General features: G+C 41.0%; 1 protein-coding gene across 4 annotated transcripts in view; it reads right to left on the bottom strand.

The window, feature by feature from the left end:
• LOC102777248 (NLR family CARD domain-containing protein 3-like) overlaps nt 1-15,881 on the bottom strand; it is a 1,099,208-nt gene that overhangs the window by 715,121 nt on the left and 368,206 nt on the right. Inside the window, exon 9 of one of the 4 annotated variants that reach the window (XM_087837885.1) lies at nt 3,261-3,286. The exons of the other annotated variants lie outside the window; for them this stretch is intronic. Within the exon in view, the coding sequence (XP_087694011.1) occupies nt 3,261-3,286 (26 nt within the window). The remainder of the gene's footprint in view (nt 1-3,260; nt 3,287-15,881) is intronic. 4 annotated transcript variants of the gene reach the window in all.

The raw sequence follows: 15,881 nt of genomic DNA on the forward strand, positions 1-15,881 counted from the left end.
ATCACATGATGTTTAAGGTGTGTCATGTGACATGTTCAGTATTGTCACACATGTCTAGATTGTCCCTGATATCATAGCTGCTCAAACACTGATTATATTTGAAGAATTATTACTGATGGCAGCAAAGTTTGAATGGAGCTCTCTGTCTGTGCTGATTTGTCGCCCTCTGGAGGTCAAAGCACAAACCGCATGACGTCACTGTAACCACCACAGTGACAGGAAGTGTTTTTATGACTGAAACACTGAAATGATGCTAACGGCTGTCGTTAGGCTCACTGACAGCAGTGCTGATGTGTTCATGTCAAACACTGGCTCAGGTCAGACTCCTTCATCCTTCTCCAATGTGAGGCCGCCCTCAGACCCACAGGAGCTCTGACCTTTGACCTCCTGACCCTAACCATTTTAGTCTTTTTCCATGTTTAAATGCAAATCCATCCAAACTGTAGCCGAGCAAAAGAAGCTGGAAGTTGTTCTATGAATGATGTTGTTGAAGGAGCTTGGAAAGAAAAGTGTCTGGACTTCTTTAAGTTGCTTGAAGAGGGACTTGGACGTCTTAACGCCCACTCACATCCTGGGACAGTGTGCAAAGTGACCTGATGTGCTGTGATGTGATGTGTAAACTATGGCCCGATGTTAGCTACATCCACATTATTAATGACTTGTATTTTCCGAAGGCGTTGTTGGCGAGGAATTGTGTAATTATAAGAGCACCGAGGCGTTTAATTACCTGCACAGCAACAACATTGATAAAGTACTACTCAACAAACAAGACGACTTTATTTTTCTTAAAGCAGCTGTAGAGCCGAGCCAGAGCGCTAATCAAGCTAAACACTTAGCATGGCTAATGCTAAGAGAAAGTGGAGTAGTGGAGACAGTCGGCTGTTCCTGTATCGCCGGATTAGGGAAATCATGTAGTCATGCTGCTGTTCTGTGGAGGGTATTTCACTTATCTGGATATCACAATGTTTAAATGACTGAAACAGAAACACTGGACTGGTCAAAGGCTGACTGGGGAGTCACGCTACGGCCATCTAGCCAAGTATTACATGGAGCACTGTTTACTGTTTACATGTCAAAGCCACTCGTTAACTTTGTGTGGGCTGTATGCTGCACAATCACAGGTTAAATACACCACTTTATTTGAAGACATCTGTAGCACTGCCTCAGTTCTGGATGTTTCCACAGACTCCTCTGTGCACCTAAAGAAAAGGTCAAAGGTCAGCAGCACATGTAGTTGGGACAATTCTTCATTTACAAACAACAGTCGCACAAACTAGACAATTATTTTCCTCCAATGACGACTTTTCACTTGCAGAAATGGTCCTGTGTGATTTCTAGGCTGTGATATAAAAACTAGTTCCTAATGGCAGCGATTCACTCAGTAAACATGTGTTTCCTTCACCAACCTCACACACAGATCCAATAAGATCAGGAAGTGGGCAGTATAGTACAATATGTGTTATTTTCAGTGTTGGGTAAGTTACTTTAAAATAGTAACTTAGTTACATTACTAGTTACTTCTATCAAAAGTAACTCAGTTACTTCAAGTTACTCGTTACTTTCAAAGTAACTAGTTACTAGGGAAAGTAACTTTGGTTTTACTCAGAATTCTGTTGTTAATGTGTTGCTTCCACAACTTTGCCAGTCTTCTAGCTTGCTTACTTGCCACAGTGCACTGTGCCACCTACCAATAGAAAGGAAAAGATAATGTGCATATTTCCACGAGAGAAATCCCACGCCTGGACCGTCATTGACTGCTGCCATGATTCTAGCCTACGTCACAGCGTCATGTGCGACTTTTACATCCAACACAAAAACTGCAAAATTGTCCCGGGCATTTTGGCTAGAGACCGGCCGCCATTATAGGAAAAATCATAAAGCCTTTGAATGAAAACAAACGCTGTTGTGACAGTGATGTGCACTGTTTTGATGGTATATATGCATCAATCTATCAATCGTTTGTTGTAAGATTCAGATAATTATTTTTTAAAAGCTAGACATTTTAAATAAGAATAAGAAAGAAAAGTATTCTTTGTGCCCACCTCTCCCTGTTAATGCCCTACCTGGCCCCCCTGGCAAAACTTTGCTAGACCCGCCCCTGCACAGTTACCAGCTGTCAGTTACCTAAAAAAGGATCCTGGGGTTATTTGTCTCTCAGAAACAGTTCATAACTTCCCTTCAACTCATTCATGTCACCTAAAAGGTAAACCTGTTTCTCCATCACCTGTTCAGCTCTGATGATTCAGTAAGGACATCTCCTGGTTTTATCTTCATGTTTCCCTCTCACCACATATCCAAACTGATATCATGACCAGCAGCTTTTTTGCAGCTGTGACTCCAGCAAACATCAGCTGATACTAGAAATTAATATTAAATAAATTCTAACAACAGCTGATCAAGCTTAAACGTGCTGCTGTTGTTTAACGCGACATCGGCTGGTTTCCTCTTTCTGGCGCAAAGTGGGCGATAAACAAACAAGAGAGCCGATCAGCTGATCATTGATCAGTTTTCATGATTGAAGTAGAAACGGGAGAGGGAGGGGGGAGAATGAAAGAAGAAGAGGCAGCTGTGCAGCAAAGACACAGAATAACTCCAGCTTTGTGTCTTTTTTTATTGTAGCTGAATTACAGGACAAACTGTTCCTTTTCACCTCAATAAGAAACGCGTAATATTTTCTCTGAATACCAGACGGGACGGTTGGCAACTCTAATAACTTATGAACAAAATAAAGTTCAACATCATTAAATTCATAGCACCCACCCAGCTGTATAGAAACTCCGTCATGCTAGCTAGTACGCAGTACGGAAAAAGTCCGAGTAACGAAAATAAACTCCACCTAAACCTGGTTTATATCTGACCCAGATAGACTGCAGTTCTTACCTGAAGTTCAGTTCACACTTGGACCGGCGGCCGCCTCGGGTCTCTTTTCCTTCTGCGTCCCCTTTCTCTCATCCACCTGCTGCCTCCACCACTTGCTAATGTTACTGAATCTGTGGAAGCTCCGCGATGCCACCACACGAAGTAACGAGTAACGAGCCTATCTAAATCCCAGTAACGACTAACGCGTTCCTGATTTTGGCATAATAACTAGTTACCGTGCTCGTTACCACAATATTAACGTAGTTACTGTAACGCGTTACTTAATAACGCGTTAGTCCCAACACTGGTTATTTTGTACTGTACTGCCCAAACTAAAGATCTGCTGAAGTGTTGGAAATGATTCAGATGTTTATTTTGGACGATACAGCAGAAGATAAGACATGAAAGTGGAGATAACACAGAAGACCTGCAGCAAAGGGTCAGAGGTCAGACTGGGCCACTGGATTCAACAATGAGCCAATGATCATCAAGTAGTGACTAAAGCAGAGCCCTGACGTTCTGACATTTATCACACAGTTAGAACAAATGTCTGCTGATGACTTCATCTCATGAAATGACTGATAGATGTCAATTCATTGATCAGCTGAGCTGCTGCTGCTGATCTTCATCGTGCACAGAAACATTCAGCTTGTTTCATCAGTAAATAACTCCCACTACTCTCAGTTTGAACTGTTCCCACTCAAAATGCTGTGAGAACAATGATCATTGTAGAACTTCACAAACATCACGTGTTGTTTTCCACATGTAAGATCAGCAAACATACAGAAACTTCCTGTTGCCACACACGGCCTCTAAAATCTCTTCCACGGTTTCTGTCTGAAGTCCACTCTCTGTGTCGGATCCACAGGAAACAACAAGATCTTATTAACATGGTTTTCAATGTGTCTCCTTACAAAAAGTCCAACCAATGAACAAATGTGTGTATTTGAGGAGGCCGAACAAAAGCATGACACATTTCTCTGTTTCTATAAACTGGTGTCAAACACAAATATGAAGAGTTTCATTGACAGACTCCAAAATGCCCCCGCAGTGAATCAAAGGGAAATCCTACAGTGTGGCCAGAGAATCTTAATGGCTCCAACATCAACACATCCACAATGTTGGATCCAGTTCTACCTCACAGAGTTACTAAGACACACCCTCTGCCAGCATTACAACAGCTCCACCTGCTTCACCTGCCTCCTCAGCATCTGTACACCTGAAGAGAAAAGAAAGGCTCCAAAAGCTCAAATCTACAAAGGATTCATGAAGTTTCATCCAACAACAACATGTTTGCCTTCCACAGTGTGCTGTTAGACACCACTGTACCTCTGCCATTTCAAAAAGAGCAGCTTGGGAACATTTTGGCTCCAAACAATTTGTGTTTAAGTTCCTAATCTTTGTTTTCTTTGTGAAGCCGACAACATCTGGAGCTTTTTGACTCATAGAAACATCATTTTGTTCTTTAGATGACAGCAGATTGGGACTGAATAATCAATCACTATCAAACCAATAAAGACAAAAATGCTGATTTTACAGGAACTTTGTTGGAGAAGCTGTAAAGACATGAAACTGGTGGAGATCCCAAACCAGTTGATAGTGCTGGTTATTCCAAATAAAGCTGTTTTCATTTGAGATGAAATGACTTTCTGTCCTGATATATAATAAAGATGTTAGTTGTTTTTGAGCCCCTGTATTAAAAGTAGATCCAGTTTAAAGTCAGCTTGAGTTTGATGTCTTTATGTCAAAGCTGCTCATGATGTTGAGCTGCTGATGGAATAAAAACAGTGAAAAATCTCCTCAATATAAAAGCATGTAGTCCAGACTTAAATGTAGCCTATTGTTAGCTGAGGTCCACACACAGTGTTTGACAGTGCAAACTGTGTGAAAGGGCTGCTGGTGGAGCTCACTAGGATGAGCAGGTGACCATGTGCCACGAGGTGGAGAGCAGCTGGCCTGGCTTTGATTCTGACCACGCCCCCTTTCTCTCCCCCTCTGCTTTGCTGTCACTTATCTTCACTGCTCTGTCCAATAAAGCTGAAAAAGGCCCCAAATCAAAGAAATCTGCCTGCAGCCTCTGAAATGTCTTCTGTTTCCTTCCCGATGCCTTTTTCACCGTCAGCCCATCAGACAGTCCAGCAGCATTTATGATGATGTCATGATGTTGAAGAGACTGCTATGGTGGCCTCCCATGACCCCCAGCCTCATCTACACTGAGATGCAGACATTTGAAAACATTCAGCAGACAACTGAATAATAGTCCAACACAACAGTCTGTGTACAGACACACACTGACCTTTCATATAGTCAAAGGAGTCAATCAAACACAGCTGGTTGAGTCATTTCTCTGTGAGTCTAAAGTGAATCTAGTATTTGAAAGTCCACTTCCTGTATTTGTTGTTGAAGACTTCTTCAGCTTCTTCTCAAGGACATCAGCTGCTTGTTTGGCAGCAGAGGCAGTTAAGAAGCTTCCTGAAAAACACTGAACAGTGAGTTCACTGTGGCATATGACAAATTCAGCTTTCTATGTGCAAATGTGTCTGTGTCAACCTTTCAAATGCTGTTGAATCCAAAACATCAGCGGCTCCTTGGCTGCTCACTTCATGCACTTCTGTCTTTGTGACAGTCCAATGACATCACAGCTGTTTCCACCCCCAGTGTCTCAGGACTGGACACCTTTAAACATGTCGAGGATCAAACAGCCGTCCAGCTAAACACACATGAAACTATCAAAGCTGACAATCATTCCAATAACATCTAATGGTTCATATATATAGACACAGCACTACAAGGAAATGGCTCTCAGCATCTGGCTGTGGGAACAAATGAGTCCCTGTTTGTGTTCAGATTGTGTGCATGTTTTAGACGTGTGTCACATGTAGAAACACAACAATCCCACAATGACACAAAGATTGGTTTGACACAACTGTGCAGCTGTAAGTTGTTTCTAATGATTCATTGAAGCTCTTCTAACATTCTGGAGACGATCAGTACATGAATCTGTTCAACACGACAACAATTTGACTTCAATGTGAACGTTTGCCATTAAATAACCTTCTTCATCCAGCTGACAGCATCCTTCATCCTATGATATTAACAGTTCCTCCTGTTGATGACAAACCTCTGACATGATCTGCTTGAAGAGCTTTTTCATGTGAAGCTCTCTGAGCTCAGGGCTAAGCTGCTGTGTTTCATCTTTAAGAGCTGCTGCCTCCTCGCCGGACTTGTTCTTCTCTTCTTCTCCTAATGACTCCATTTCTGCTTCATATCTTTCACTGGGCCTAAAACAGATGAAGAGTAGATCTACTGCTGCTCACTGTTTGTGTCAATATGGAGAAATATGAACAGACAAACACAGCACACACTGTAAAAACTGTGATTTGGGTTCATTAGTATCTAATAGGAAAGTAATACTCAGTAAAAACATGTATGTGTTGTTTTAATTAAATCGAAGCAAAATTAAACATTTTTGAGATGTTCAGTTATTTAAATTTACACAATTTTGTTTGGGGTAAATTAAGCAATAGTTTGTTGAGCAGATTTAACAAAAATGTATGAGTACCGTGAAAAATGAAGAAATCTAATAGATTTAACTGATGAAAGCATTTTCATTTCAATCATTCTACACTTCCGCCTGTAGTCCGTTGTGCCACGTGCAGGACACACACGCTTCAGCAGTGGATGATCTCCATTTTGTCCGAGATAAGATGATCTTAATTTGTACGAATATACGACACGTTTTAAACAGTAACGTGTAGCAGTTTAGAGTAAAAGTTCTAAACAGTATGATACGTCAAAATTAGATTAATAATGACCACTGTAATGACAGTATCGTATTTTTACACAAAATGGCACGAAGTGGACTGCTAGCATAAGGTCACTTTCCAAGCCGTCACAGCTGTGTTACTTCAGAGCTTTGACTAACCACGTTTACCATATTAAAAAAATATATCAATGATGTATTTCGATGGGCTGTAGCCTCCCTCATTTACTTTTAAAACTTTATGAAAAAGTTTTGCACTCAGCAGTGAGTGATGTAGTTAAAATCATTTGTGCAGGATTTTGTCAGTCACAGTTTTTCAAAGCTTTTGTCTCCATGCAGTTTTTCAGTTGTGGTAATGAAGCTAAAGTGGCTCAGTCCAGCAAAATAACTGGTTTTCATTTTCATGCTGTCGGAGCCCCGTGACTTTAGTGCAGGCACAGCTCACATAGAGGGATGATGCAAGTTTCCAGTTAAACTTGGTCGTGTATCAGTGAGACCCACGCTCAGTCACGATGTTTCTGTAGAACGATCTTCAAGACAAAGGTACACTCAGGAAGTAATATAGTAATACGTGTTTAATCTGACATAAGTCTTTCATCATTTCTATGTTTAACACCCGATGGTGTTTGGATACAGAGATGACCTTGTGTAGATTAAAAGGACATCTTTTCAAATATGGGAAGATATATACAGTATATAAATACACAAATAGTGTTATTTCATGTCATGATCTGTCACCAGATTGGTACAGAAAATAGAGTCTATCCCCTTTTTAATCTAATAAAGAGTTTCATTGTTTTATATGTGAACCTCACCTTTAAAAATTTTAGTATTAATTCAAATTTGTCTTTAACAATTTGTGTGTTTAAAATTGTTACTTTGGAGAGTGCGATTGTTATTAATGTTGTGTTCTTTTCAGTTGTTGGAAGATCCCTCAACTTAAATTCAGCTGATCAGTATGTAGACTATGCATTTTGAATAGGTTGTGATGGATGATTGTATTAAATTAAACTACTAGTTTTGAAATTGAAGCAGCAGAAAATGACTAAGTTGACCCTACTTAATCTAACGTAACTCTGCCCATTTACATTTTATTCTAGGTTGAACGAGATAGAGCTCCATGTAATCACTGATGACCAAATGGAGAAGTTGGTTCTTCCATCAGGATCCCACCAACAGTAGAGGAGCTGCAAAGTGTTGTGAAGGATACCTTTGGGATCTCAAACGACTTCAGTCTTCAGTATTTTAAACCAAAATTTCAGGACTACTGTGAAGGTTGTTGGCATCACCCTGGTCATCCTGCCAGTTTTCGGCAGCCCCTCTGATCAACTGTCAACTGACTATGACTCATCATCCAATCCAGTTGTGTCCAATGCAGACTGTGCTGCAACCACATCTTCTCAGGACACCATTATTCTCAAAAGGCAGAAGTTCACAGAACGTTGTGAGCCGAAGCTGTTCCCCACAGTCTGCATATGAAACTGAAATGTACCTGGAAAGAGCCACCGAGGAGTATAAAAAGAGTGGAAATCTTCTGCCCACCTCCAAAGTAAAGACTGACATTCTCGAGAAGTTGGCTGAAACTGTATTTTCAATTATGGCCTATTCTTCCTATTATTTTGGGGCGAGCACTAGTGAAGAATTTCAGTGCAAACAATCTAAATTAATCAGAAAAATGTTATATTATAAATTTTGTATATGTTTTATATTCCACAATAAAAACAATTACTGTTTGAAAGTTGTCTTTGTGAAATTGATTCATTTTACTCAGAAAAGAAGTTAATTTGATTTTCTCTTACTATTCAGTCATTAATTATAAAGTTTAATTGGAAAATTAGTGAATCCAACTTGAGTTTTAATTAAAAACAAAAAGTTTAAATTTTTTTGTAATGGATATTTTAGTCATTTTTTACTAAACCTTTGCCAGATCGTTAGTAAATTCAAAGTAATTTTTCTCAGAGATTCATTTCAAATGAACCAATTTTTTGTTACAATTAGCAATTTTAACCTTCAATTTGAGATTTTGTCCCTAAATTCAACACATATTTACAAGAGAATGTTAATAATATCTATTATTGTTTTTTGTTGAAATTTAATTAACATTTTATCTAAATTTTACATAAATCACTTGAAATTAAAATCTACTTAAGTAAATTGAGTGTCAGTTTGTTGCCATGGGTTTTTTAAGTAACCTCTAGTCACAGTTTTTACAGCACATACAGAGAAATGTAGACAGGATGTGCAGCCAGTGCAGTAAATGGTCTAAATATCAGCTCTTTAGAAAATGATCCTGATGAACATGAAACTAACATCCAATGAGAAACACAGCTTCCTTGTTTCATGTCCAATAACAATCAATGAAGAGCTAATAAAGAGCTATTCTATTGTAAAATGCTGAGATGATTATTAGACAGAACCCAGCGGCTCACCAAAAGCCTGCATTGAAAATCTATATGAAAGTAATCTATGCTCATATATGGCAAAATCCTTTAACTGTCACTGTGTTTTTCATCTGTGTTCTTGTTGGTTGGACAAGTTTCTAAATGACAAAGAGCTCAGTGGACTTTGCATCCATCAAATCCTGTTAGATGTTTGGATTGTTTTTCCTTCACAGCTTTGTGATGAAGGCTAAAGAACAGAGATATGAACTATTGCCAATATGAATCCTGATGGCATGACGTGGGCATAGACCCACCAAAGCAACACTCAGCTCACCTCATTCCAGGCGCTTGTCTGCTGGAGACCATGAGCCTTGTTAGTCACACATTAGCACCGTGGTAGGAAACAGCCTCCATCATTTCAATAGATCTGAATTTGGACTGTTTCCCTCTGGATGAGAACCAAGTCTGTCAAATCTATTGATCCAACACAAACTATCAAACACATTGGCTCACAGTCAGATTGGCTTTGTATGGATGGTGTAACAGGGGGCTGGGAAAGGATGCTGAAAGCTGAATATAATACAGAACAATAACAGGACATATAATAATGCCGCAAACATGATCTTCAACAGGCACACTTCTATTATTCATGATCACAAACACAAAGAACTTGTGCAGCCCTGATATCAGCCCTAATATATGAGTGTGTTTGCCCAAAGATTGAAACAGCATCAACATGACAGCTGTAAGAAATCTTCTCTCAGCCTTGTTTGGCAGAAGATCCCTGCAACAAAGATTGTAGCTGAAAGATGACGTGTGTAAAGTTTGCTCTTTGGGAGGGTTGAGGCTGTTTTTAGACCTTTGATAGTTTCCAATCCAGTTCTGAAAGACAGAAATAAAAACAACATCATTAAGATCAGATCATGGAGCTGTTTGCTGCCTTGTTTCTATCTTCACATTACAAGACTTTACTACAATAAAGATGCTAACATGTATCTGTAGCAACAACATCATTGAATCTAGAACAACTGGAGCCAAACCAGTGGCCTCTGCTGGGATCACTGGTGAGCCAACGCTTCCTTGTTGGATGCAGATTTCAGGGCTTCCTTTTGCTCCTCCGTTATAACTGTTCTCTCTTCTCAACAAATGATGACACAAAGGAATCAGCAGTGACAAAGATGATGCTGAAGAGAAGTACACATCTCACACATATAACAGACCAGTCCAGTTACACACAGCTCTGCTTGACATTAGGCCTCAAACAAAGACACAAAACACTAACTTGACTCTAAATAGAAGAAACGAGCAGCTTTTTCTGTTCTGTGCTTATTTATATTTGACACACATGCTTCTCTTTGTGCAAACACACATTGCACTATAAGGGTAACCTAGCACACAATGATTGGACAGCACAGTGATGATGCTGGGAGATCCTATACGAAGCACCACAGAAACACTGAGAACAAAACTTTAAACATTGATTATATTGAGATAAGCAGCCGACCCAGTCTAGATAAAGGCGAGCAGCTGGGACTGCTGCTGCACCAAAAACAGGTTTCAGTGTTTCCATGTGTGTGTGTGATGTCTTTACTTATACTGGTCAATAGACTTTAGTCAACACATTATTGAAAGGTGTTACACATGAAATAAAAACAGTGTTTCATCTTTATTCCTCTGAAGCAGCTGCATTATAACCAATCTGCTCCCTTGTGGCCATTTAAAACAGCCTTAAATAACTGTTGTTATATTTGTTGCAGTTTCTGCTCCTCTTGGACAGACGACTCTTGAAAAGACATTTTTGAATTTCAACTTTTAACTGGATAAATATCGGATATATAAACGTCTGCAACAAACTGATTCCAGCTTCTACCTCATGATAGGAATGTTTTTGTGGCTCAAGATGACCTGATATCTTTCATGATGGAGACATTTGACACATGTTTCACATATTATAGACCAACAAGTTATTCATAGCAGTTTAAATACGGGGAGTCACTTTTGGGCCCAGCAGATAAAACAGAGCCAATATTTCCTTCTTTATTTAAGTGACGTGTGTCACAGATGTGACCTAGTAAAGTGTAGCTGAACATTAGTAACGTTATTAACACTCTCAGCTCGTCCTTGTTCCAGACCTGAAGATCCTCTTCTTTCATTCAGCAGCAGCTTCAGGTCTCTGATGGTCCAGGGCTTGTTGTTGGGAAACAGCCCTGCTGGGATGATGGTGTCCTCACAGAAACAGTCAGTGATGCTGTTGATCTCCATCACAGAGCACGTCCCAGTCTGCAGTCTCAGTCCTGCAGGGCCTCGCTGGCTTCCTGACTCCACCCAGTCAACAACAGGAAGTGTTTGAAGTGCAGGAACAAACTGAGGCTGTGGTCAAACAGGAGTTTTTATCTCCTCGCTCTGACTCTCACTGCGGCCCCGCTGCTGTGTCAACATGTGTTTGTGCTAAACATTGATGGAAAGTGTTATAAATGACTTGTTGGCCTCTGATCTGTCACAAACAGCTGAAACGTGTCTCTCATGAGTCACATGAAGGTTTTTGACAGAAAGGACAAAAAGTAGCTGCAGTCAGTTTCTGTCATTTTTATATTTATTCATCTGGGAGAAAAATCTGAGGGACATTAAAATGTGTTTTTCAACAGAGACAAGAACATAAATATAACAGAACAGGTAAATGAACATATTTCAAGTAAACAGCTGGACTGATCAGGTCCAAACACACAGTGATAAACTTGTCAAACAGCTGTCATATCTTTATATATAAGCTCTTTATAAATCCTGTTCACTGCAGTCTGTTTACTAATAATGTCAAACTGTTAGAAACACAGAAACATCAGAATCGTCTTTGTTCACATAAACCTGTCTGGGATCCTTTGTTGTTCTTTTGATGCAGAGTTACATTATAAATATAAAGAGTTATTTCAGAGTCTCATCAGTTTTCCTACATGTCTTTATTGAACACATCAGCAGGGCTGAAGCTCTCATGTTAAACACACACTGATCTATGGACACGTTCATGTGTTTCTAACAGAACCAGGCTGTTATCAGCCCTGCACTAACATTATGTCACACACACTGAATGTAACAGTGACAGTTTACATCATCACACAATCAGCTGTGATTGTTTCACTGTCATCAAACTAGTCAACAGGAAGTAGAATCAATAGAAACCAATCATTTACTGACAGCATGTCTGATGGAAATAAGTGCAGATTATGTATGAAGTATAACTGCACACAGTAACTGTATTACAATAAGGAATTAACAGCGCCCTCTGCTGGAGTGTTTCAGTACTGCGTTAACTAGAATACACCACCTCCTCCTCCTCCTCACACCACCTGCTACAGCTCTACTCTTCTATGACTACAGTCATCCACAGCACTGATGTGAGGTCACATGCTTCATATGTAAGGAGCACAGAGACGTCCTAGCAGCTGACCTCAGGTCAGTTTAATGACTGTGAGCAGCAGCTGTGTTATTGTCACTGTGACAGGGAGACACTCTCAGACACAGCGCTCATGTCAGCTTGTTCTCATGCAGGAGGATCAGGAGCTCCATGTTTGTCTATCTGTTTGACTCATGATGTGTTTGTGCCATCAGAGTCTGTCATGAGTACTCAGGGTTTCACAGCAGCTCTTCTGAATGCTGACGAGGACTCCAACCTCATGTTTCACCTCTCTGAGCTTCTGATGTCTGTGAACACTCGTGTTTCTTCTCTGGGCTCATCTGGACAAAAACACCTTTCTGTGTTTGGCTCCAGCCTCATTCTGACTGACAGGAAGTGTGTTATCCATGAGCTGCACTTCTGTGAGAAAGTTTCCTGCTGTGTTTCCTGTCTGTGGACAAACACGAGTGTTTCAGCTGAGGACTTGGTTCCTTCCACCTGTCCATACAGGACATCACGCTCAACAAGCAACTGACAACAAGCTCTGATGTCATCATCACTCCCTCCTCCACCCTCAGAAGTCCCAGGATGCTGCTGTGGTGCACCCCACCCTCACTCTACACCTGAGCCATAGACCACACCCTCCACCTCAATATACACCACAGTTTTCTCTGCTATGGAAATGAGATCAGGAGGAAATCATGATTATTATTATTGAATAAATGCTCACATTAATGTGGGCTTATTTGTTTCATATTAGAAACATTAGTTGAGTGTTTTTAGTATAAAATGGTGAAAGTCCCTCTTTTTGCTCCTCCCCTCACCTGTGGATGGACGGTGCTGTTACCGTGGTGACAGCTTTGATGTGTTTCAGTCCTGCCTGGTTATCACTGCATCACTTTCACATTTATTACAGGTAATAACTCTGATTTTTCTGTGTATTATGAACTAAATGTATCCTGATACACACAGAGATGGATGAGCAGAGGTCACATGATGAAAGAACAAACATGGAGTCTTTGATTTATTTAGATATTTATTGATGAATGCAAACAAACCCTGACACTGAACCATCGTCCAGCTTTCACAGAACAAACCTGATCACATGACCTGCTGACCCAAACAGTGAAAAGCTCCATGGCAACAACAACAAACAGCCTCACATATGTTAACAGAGGCTGTTAGAAGCACAGAGTCTTTACAGTCTTTCTCCTGTTTGTACACAGATCTCTGCACATCTTCATCACAGTTACTCACAGACGTGCAGAGTGTGTGGATATCAAAGCTAAGTTTCCACCATGTTTGTAGTCTGTACTGGGACTCATGGAGCATCTCTCTATGAGCACTCAGTGCTTTAAACAGTGAGTCCCAGTTTAACCAGCAGCCTTCACACCACACATCACACAGACATGGAAACTTCAAACCCTCAGACTGAAGACACCATCAGAAATAAATAGATTGTGATGAAGATGAAGAACTGGAACAGTTTGCTGTGGTTTCTTCTGTTCCTGTCAGAAATAAGAGTCTGGCAGCACTTTGCTCTCCTTCCACATGTTTAAGGAGGAAGTGAAGAAGAGCGAGTGAGTCGTCTTCCTCTGTGGGCCCAACATCAGGCAGCAGCCACGTATTTTTAAAAACCCAGCACACTGCTTCAGAAACACTGAGTCCAGGTGACCAGAGTCATGTGATCAGTGAGGTCTTCACTCAGGACGTCACAGCTTCAGGACCTGATTCAGAGGTTTATAAGGACGTGGATCATTGGTGCTGATGTTGTGTGAGAGCTGGTGAACCATGGGGAAAATAAATAACAACCAGGCCATCAGCAATTCTACCCCAGCTCTAAAACCTACATAATACACTATACATATAGTTATATAGGTTATAGTATGTTATATATAAACGTAGCTGAAGCAGTTTAATTTGTAGCTTCACGCTGCACTTCATATGTTTGTCCACCAGATGGCAGCACAGAGGCCTGTGTTGGAAAGCTTTGAGTAATGAAGCGTTTTCAATCCAAGCTTCAGAAAGCTTCATGTGGTCACCAAGGAAGCAACCAGGAAATATCTGCTGTGTGTAAAAACAGCAACACAAGAATCCAGAATGAAGACAAGAAACTCAAAGCTCACACACAAAACAGGTGGAGCTAATTTTGTGACGTGTTTCTGTAAAAACACCACAGAAGTGAATCATCAAAGTTTCCATGTGAGCTGATGATGCTGCTGCAGAGTTTCTGTGAACCTCCTGTGACCCCGCCTCCTCATACAGAGACATCTTATTGCTCTTCAAACTGCATCACGTGGACACATGTGATTGTGTATTGTAGTATTGATCCCAATGCTGGTATTAGTCCTGGATCAATAACACTGGATGGATGCGTTCAGCATGGAGCCCTGAGCTGTGTTACAGACAAACATGGAAAACTGACAGGTCTGTGTCATTCACAGTCTGTAACACTTCTAAACAACAGAGGCTGACCCAAGTGCCTCAGAGCCAGGCACGCTCACATCACAGCTCTCTAAATAAGCCAGTTTCAAAATAAGAGCTGAAAGCTGTGTTTGCTTGTGTTAGCTTATTATTGTGGAGACTAACATTCAGTGATCATGTGTTCAGACTCATAATGATTACTCTCAGAAATCCTGATCTTTGTATTTACTGTGTGTTGGATCAATAACTGAGATTCATGGTATCACACAGCTGTGCTGCTGCTGCTGGTGATGTCAGCACATCTGGAACAATACGAGGTATCTGCTACCAGACTGAGCAGGACGTGAGACCTGTGGACTGTTTAAAGCTGTCCCTCCACAGCTCACTCAGACCTGATCCACACCTCAGTGATATTCTCTGACTTCCTCAGTAGAGACAGAAACCATTCAGATCTGGGACGATCAGCTGACTGATGATGTCACACAGACTGTGTTTTTCAGGAACAGTGATTCTGATGTGAGCCTGCTAGCTGACAGCAGACCTGATGAAACCACATGTTCACATCTGTGAGGACAGACTGGACTCTTTGACTGCACCTTGGTTCTCCTCAGAGGTCTGTACAGGAGCATGTCCACCCCCACTGAAGATCTCAGTCACTGTGAAACATAGAAAGCTGCTTGTGTAGCCTCTGCCTCACATGTAGATACAGCTACAGGTTTCTCTGTCAGTCAGACTGAAACAGTGTCCTGATGCTGCATCATTCAGCTCTGTGCCCCAGTCAGCATCACTGTGAGCTACCAGTGTCAGTGTTTCTGCCCTTTTCCTGTAACACTACACTCAGCACAGGCTCAGCTGCTATCCAGTGTTGGACTTTGGCTTCAGCTGCTGTGATAGATCCTCTAACATAGATCAGCTCTGCTACATGTTGTTAGATAAGTGCAGCTGCCTGTCATGTCCTGATGTTTCTCTGGCTCAGCAGCTTCTCCATCAGAGGTTCACATGGAGCTGATCCAGTATCTCCAGTAACTGTGTTCTGTGCCTCACTGGTTCATCCTTCTGCCTGTGT

Source organism: Neolamprologus brichardi, chromosome 3, assembly GCF_056152115.1.
Source record: "Neolamprologus brichardi isolate AB-2024 chromosome 3, ASM5615211v1, whole genome shotgun sequence".
NCBI lineage: Eukaryota > Metazoa > Chordata > Actinopteri > Cichliformes > Cichlidae > Neolamprologus > Neolamprologus brichardi.